This window comes from Notothenia coriiceps, unplaced genomic scaffold (assembly GCF_000735185.1).
Source record: "Notothenia coriiceps isolate Sejong01 unplaced genomic scaffold, NC01 NC01_scaffold00011129, whole genome shotgun sequence".
In the NCBI taxonomy this organism is placed as follows: domain Eukaryota; kingdom Metazoa; phylum Chordata; class Actinopteri; order Perciformes; family Nototheniidae; genus Notothenia; species Notothenia coriiceps.
This window is the reverse complement of record NW_011343830.1, coordinates 19,332-26,351: the sequence shown is the minus strand read 5'-3', so window position 1 is coordinate 26,351 and position 7,020 is coordinate 19,332. Positions and strand designations below refer to the sequence as shown.

Here is a 7,020-nt window from a genome sequence, read left to right as displayed (position 1 = left end):
TAAAACAACAGGACTGCAAATGTCGTTTACTAAGGGTTCTTTAGCAACATTCTATATCTAATGTAATGCTCTAAAGCCTTCTCTACGTGTTTGCTGACTTTTATTGCCCTAGTATTGATCTTTCTTGGCATGTAATGGAAATCAAAGTCACTAAGAAGTGAGAAGTCATCTGATTCCCAGCAAAAAATGTGTCTTTATAAGTCTCCGAATGCCTTGATTTCGATGCTCCAGAGGGGTATCGATTCAACTGTGGGTTTTGACCCGGTAAAGGAAGACAGAGCGCACTGTTCTTCTGGCCTCCAGCCATACTCGCATATCTCAGACACTTCTCTAACAAGGTGTCTGACTAAATGTTATCCAACCAGGGAAATTAAACTATCAATTGAAAGTGACTATATAGAGTTAGAGAAAGCTTATTGGAATATGGAAAGAGACTGAGAGAAAGATGAATTGAGATCCTTTTGAGATGATACACTTTTAACAGACATGGATTGTATTTAGGGGTGGATGGCGTTTTCAGGGGAATGAGGAAAGTGCCATTCCAGTACAATACAGACATTCATTCTGCTTTATATGCCTGAAATCTGAAAGCCTTTTCTTCTCTTTTGTTCTTCCTTACAGATGTGCGGTGGACTGCCGATGATTTCTCCTCCTCCTCCAGTTGAAATTCACTGGCTGACAAAGACGGCACTTCTCACTGCTCGTGTTATCACTGAGCTCGGAAAGACAGATCTGGTCCACACCTAAACCATTGTCTCCTATTGCTTCTGTCTCTTTTCCAATCTTCTTATCATCACCATGGCTTGTTTCCTGGCATCTGCCTTTCTTCTGGTTCTCCAGACGTATGCTGCCCCACCTGACTTTGTCCAGGATCGGTATGACATAACGCTGGACTCCGTGGGCCTGGATCCTGGACTACCATTCAATATCTCTGGAGATGAACCCTCACACCCACCCCCAGGGACAAGTAAAAGAGCTCCACACAGTATCATTATCGGAGTACGCAAGGGGGGCACAAGAGCACTCTTGGAGATGCTGGACATACACCCTGAGGTTGCTGCTGCCGCCACGGAGGTGCACTTCTTCGACTGGGATGAGAACTATGCCAAGGGCTTTGAGTGGTACCGTGAGTTGATGCCATACTCGTACCCAAAACAGATCACCGTGGAGAAGACTCCAGGTTACTTTACGTCGGCCCTCGCACCTGAACGCATCTGCGCCATGAACTCCTCCATAAAGCTGCTTCTGATATTGCGAGACCCGGCCGAGCGCGTCATATCCGACTACACCCAGGTGTACTTCAACCGGCTGGAGAACCACAAGCCGGTGCAAGCCATTGAGAACCTGCTGGTGCGCAACGGAGCTCTCAACATCCGCTACAAGGCCATTCAGAGGAGCCTGTACGACGTCCATATGCGTAACTGGCTGCGCTACTTCCCCCTGGAACAGATACACATCGTGGACGGGGACGCACTGATCCGTGACCCCTTGCCCGAGCTTCAGAGGGTGGAGCGCTTCCTCAACCTGCCCCCAAGGATAGTATCCTCCAACTTCTACTTCAACCAGACCAAGGGGTTTTACTGTATCCGGAGTGATGGTCGGGAGCGCTGTCTGCACGAGTCTAAGGGACGTCCTCACCCGGCGGTCAACAGCACCGTCCTCCAGCAGCTCCGCTCCTACCTGCAGGAGCACAACCGGACCTTCTTCAGGCTGGTGAGGCGCACCTTCGACTGGCAATAAGGGACCCTGATCAATCGGACTCAAGCGAGCCACCACTTTGCCCGTGATGAGGACAAAAAGCGGGCATAAAGCACTTTACAGAACTGACATTCAAAACCCCTTTGAATCGCCTCTTAATAACTACTGGTGTGATCTTTGGTTTCGGCAGAGCAGTTCTATATTTACACGATTAGACAAACAACTATGAAAAGCTGTAACTAGAGGCGTGCGATTAAATGGAAGAAACTCAAAGCTTAATAACTCATTCTCTCTGTGCTGGAAGCATTTAAGTGATCAAATTGCAGCAAAAACTAGTTTATGGAACCGATTAACTTTTTTTCCCTTCTCTTTCTTGTTTGATAATCTCGTTCTTAATAATAAATGGTTCTGCTTTCAAATGTACCAGACAAGTGGCATGTTCTTTTTCTCCATTTCATTCTAGCTGTCAAAAGCCAATGTGCTCTTACCTTTTGTTATTCCGGGAATATACTAAGCCAGGCAGAGGCATTAGAATAAGCCTTTGATTTGCTGTTGTGGCAGGTAGACATTAATGCAAGGAAATAGGTACCCTGGAGCAGCGCTTTAGTAGTACAAGAATCACTAATGGCTTTGGACATTGAAGGTAGCCTGCGCCTGCAGCTAAATAAGTCAAACCTCTACAGTCAGCAAGCTCCAATGAGGGGAATGCATTTTGCCGCTGCTCTGCAAAAACGTTTTTGCAGGTGTTAAATGTAGTCATTATATCATATGCTTGTAAAACATTTACAGGTTTCTGTGTAAATGGTGTTCACACATATGATCTCTTTACTGATTTGGATGCAGTTTTTCCCAGAAACGGCCTGTCATCCCGCACACAACAGATAGATGTGGGTCATGTTTCTTTCATTGATTGGGCTTTAAACAGCAGCCAAAGCTACAGCTCCACTGGGATCTGATATTCATGTGATCCGCCGCTCTGTCTGCTGCACTATAACTCTCCTGAGGCGAGTAGTCGCTGACGCTACATTGGATCTGTATCAGGAACAGATACAATAGCGAGGGGGGGCATATAGCTGTGGGCTACATAGGAATACTTTGAATATTTATATGAATAGTGTAGTGAACCTGGGGTGTTTAAATTATAATTAGGAATGTGTGATTTTCCTGTGTGTACAGAAGTTCTGTTTAATGACCAGGCTTGGGGAGAAACAGATTACATGTGACGGGATTACGTAATCAAGATATAAAAAAAAAGGTTACTGTATTCCCTTATAGTTACATTAAGAAAAGTGTAATCAGATTAATGTTTCATTTTTAAAAGAAAATGGGGATTAGAATACAAAATGTATATATTATAGGAAGACGTACTGCATTATTATTCTTTGTGGTTTTAATTTAGACTACATTTAATCTTATTAATTGTATAATTTATTTTATGTTTAATTGATGTATTAAAATAAATCAGCACTTGTTAACTATTTTAGGCTTATCCTACAAGAGGACACATTTCTGATCCTAAATATCTTCTTTTCTAAGGTCACATTGTTATTTTGTCCAAAATAATACACATCAATTAAAAACATATTGATCCGTCTATTCTCTTTTCTTTATTTGCATTGCATTTGATATTGAGGTTATCCAAAAGTAGCAGAACATTATCAGGCCAATTTACTTTTATATTGTGATCTTTAGATTAGGTAACAGATTACATTATTAAAGTAACCCTGGTGATGATAATCCCTTATAGCTCATCTCTCAGGGACTTTTCTCCCTTCTGCTCACCAGGGGGCACTTGGTCTCAGGAGTAGCTCATGGGGGAACAGTGTGAGGATGCATGGCCAGACAGGCTCTTTCTAGCCTCTCCTCTGTGGTGCAGTCAGAGTGAGGGCCTGTGACAGTTACCTCCTGACCCTGGCTGACGCCTGTCTGCTCCGGTATGTATCAGCGAGCCGCTCATCCGGAAGAGAGCGACTCAGCACAGGCAGCCTTGCTCCACCGCTACAACCCACACACACACACACACACACACACGCACACATTACCGATTGCTCCCAAGGTGTTACATTGGCGCAGCACAGTGTTTCCATTAAGCAGGTGGGCAGGAAGGACAGAAGGGCATGTTTTGCTTACATGAGAGTACACACTGAGCAAATCCCCATTTAGAGCCTTTATTTATCTGAGGCAAAGTTGACTGAGTATGCTTGCTGTTTTCAGATGCACTGCAGCTCACAGTCATGTTGGACTCTTAGGAATTGAGCTGAGCAATGGGTTGTTTAAGGCTAAGGATATTTTTTATCAGCACAATGCCTGGAGCTTATAACATTGCAAACAATGCAATGATATGACTCATAAAGTTCTACAGGCCTTTTTATTCAAGGGATTTGTTGATACAATGCTAAAAATGAAGCTGCCACAGTGTATGTTTGCTTGTGTTATTCTAAATGTGGTAACACAATGGCTTCTGGTGCTAGTTTTCAACAAAAGTTTACAAACACATGTTGCTTATGGGAGGCTGTGGCTATATAAGCAAGCTGACTTACTAATGCTGGACCATGTTCACCATTTTGGTTTGGTTTATTCATGTACTAAATACTGTACATTTGGGGCTGATGCGGTGTTTTTCACAAATATATACAAAGTTTTTGGACACATTGCATTCCATCCATCTAAAGATGGCCCTATATGGAAGGTGTGGGGATAACCAAAACTGTTACATGTCAGGGGGTATACATTTCAGAACCACATTTCATGGAAAGTAGCCAACAGTTTAGTTGAAAATAGCCTTTTATGCTACAAATGTCAACCTGAATTCAACCAAAAGTAGTAGGGTTCAACCTCTGGGGACTACATATGTCAAATGTATAAAATGTCACAACTATACATCAAAAACAAATGGTGAACCAACCAAAAACAAGTAATATTTTATAAACCCAAGCCAGTATTATCTTCGTCATTCGTCATTTTTCGTCAAGTACCCTTTTTAGAAGCGTGTTGGGGATTTTATCCAGCAACCATCTGGTTACCCAGTCTGCCTCTGAAATCCTAGGCAGAGAACAGCTGAAATAAAGCTCTATTAATAAAAACGGCAATGTGTAGTGATTTCTTATTGGCCAACAGAGCTTTGACTTATTTTTGTTATTCAGAAAACACACATGTTTCTTTGCTTCTGATGTGCTCTGATGCACGGCAAGTCATTTAAAACCCTAAACACTAACACGTTGCTTTAACTAATGGCTACTGTTGAGTGAATCACTTATCACTGTATGTCTTTGATAACTGCCAACCCGGGCGTAATTAAAGGTTTGAGGGGTGGTCTAGAGCAATCTGCTGTATATGTTTTGGCTGCTCTTGTCATCCTAGACGCCTCTAATGATCTGTCTGGGATTGTGATTGATGAAGCACTTAGCATCGAATCAAAGCACAAGGAATGCTTGCTACTTGCTAAGCTGTTTGCAAACTAACAGCCACTGTTTTTGCATTATACAAGTCTATTACAGAAGTGTCCTTAATGGGAATTATTGACCTCTGTGTCAAAATTGTATACAGATCCTATGTGCACAAAGAGTTGACTGACATGGCTCAGCAGCATTGGTGGAAGAAGTATTTAGATCCTTTAAGTAAAAGTACAAACACATTCATGTCAGAAATCTCTATTACAAGTCCTGCAGTCAAGATCGTACTTTTACATATTATCAGCAACATTTAAAAGTATTCATTCTGCAGAAAAATTGCCTCCATATGTAGTGTATTATGAATCATGATATATATCGCATTATTAGATTATTAATATTTGTGCTTCAAGTAGAATTTTCCTGTTATGGACAGTGTTTTGCTAAGAAAGATATTCATATTTCTGACTTTGTTTTTTTACTTTTTGCATGAATTGGATAATTTGACTTGATGTACCTCAACCTATGGTGGACGACAAGTGCAAACGCAAATACATGGAAATAAAGAAACATGTTCACCAACTTGATAAACATCCATAGCATTGACTCAAAGCACAGCACAATCAAAACGTGGAAAATTCAAAACATTGCAAATAAAAGAAACGCAAAAAAAAAGTGAACTGATAAGTAATTGTAGGTACATTTTCAACAAAATTGGGTTGGCCAACTTTATATTTCCAGAAAGTCAACCATTGCTCCGGTCCCAGCTCTGTGCATCAGTGTCCCCGTTTCTGTTGTATTTTGAGCTTGCAACATTTATTTGCAGTGTTAAGAATGTGCGATCCGCTCTATCGAAATCAGTCGGAAATCGCAACGGCTCATTTAAAAATAAACGTGGATTTGCGTAAAAAAATAGTTTTTCGGGTGTTTTGTTTGATTTTAAATAAACAAAGTATTGGCTTTCAGAATACGAAACTTTTATTTCCAAAATCACACGATAAATACGTTTTTGAAGCTTGTAAAGGGAAGATGACAGCTCTCACTTGCCACTCTGCTTTTCCGCAGCGCAGCTTCCCCTCCCTCCGGCTGAAATTATGAATGTAAGGTGTATAGCAGTGGTTCAGAGAGTTCTTTTGGGGGTGCTGTGGGGTAGCTTGACGTTTCATAGAGGGTGCTCAAACATTTAGGGTTTCCCATTAAGGTACCGGTCGTTACAGTGGAATTTTCTACTGCAACAATCCCCACGCAAATACACAGTGTGACAGTTACAAGGAAGGCTCGATAATCAGCTCACGGCATATACACTGAACAAAAATATAAACGCAACACTTTTGTTTTTGCTCCCATTTTTCATTAGATGAACTCAAAGATCTAAAACATTTTCTACATACACAAAATAACCATTTCTCTCAAATATTGTTCACAAATCTGAAAAATCTGTGATAGTGAGCAGGGTTAGGGTTAGGGTAATGTTGTGAATCGAGTGGCCCATGGTGGTGGTGGGGTTATGGTATGGGCAGGCGTATGTTATGGACAACGAACACAGGCCACTCGATTCACAACTTTACCCTAACCCTAACCCTAATCCTAACCCTCACACCAGATACTGACTGGTTTTCGGACCCCCCCAGACCCCCCCAATAAAGCAAAAATGCACGTTTCAGAGTGGCCTTTTATTGTGGCCAGCCTAAGGCACACCTGTACAATAATCATGTTGTCTAATCAGCATCTTGATATGCCACACCTGTGAGGTGGGATGGATTATCTCGGCAAAGGAGAAGTGCTCACTTTCACAGATTTTTTCAGATTTGTGAACAATATTTGAGAGAAATGGTTATTTTGTCTATATAGAAAATGTTTTAGATCTTTGAGTTCATCTCATGAAAAATGGGAGCAAAAACAAAAGTGTTGCGTTTTATATTTTTGTTCAGTG

General features: G+C 41.5%; 1 protein-coding gene across 1 annotated transcript; it reads left to right on the top strand.

Annotated features, from left to right (window-relative positions):
- The first annotated feature begins 625 nt into the window (after positions 1 to 625).
- Positions 626 to 2,121, top strand: hs3st1l1 (heparan sulfate (glucosamine) 3-O-sulfotransferase 1-like1). Its single transcript, XM_010772312.1, has one exon. The coding sequence runs from the start codon at positions 799 to 801 to the stop codon at positions 1,738 to 1,740; it is 942 nt and encodes a 313-aa protein (XP_010770614.1). The 5' UTR covers positions 626 to 798; the 3' UTR covers positions 1,741 to 2,121.
- The last annotated feature ends 4,899 nt before the right edge of the window (positions 2,122 to 7,020 follow it).

Coding starts and splice junctions, on each gene's coding strand:
- hs3st1l1 (XM_010772312.1), top strand. CDS start 799: ATGGCTTGTTTCCTGGCATCTGCCTTTCTTCTGGTTCTCCAGACGTAT.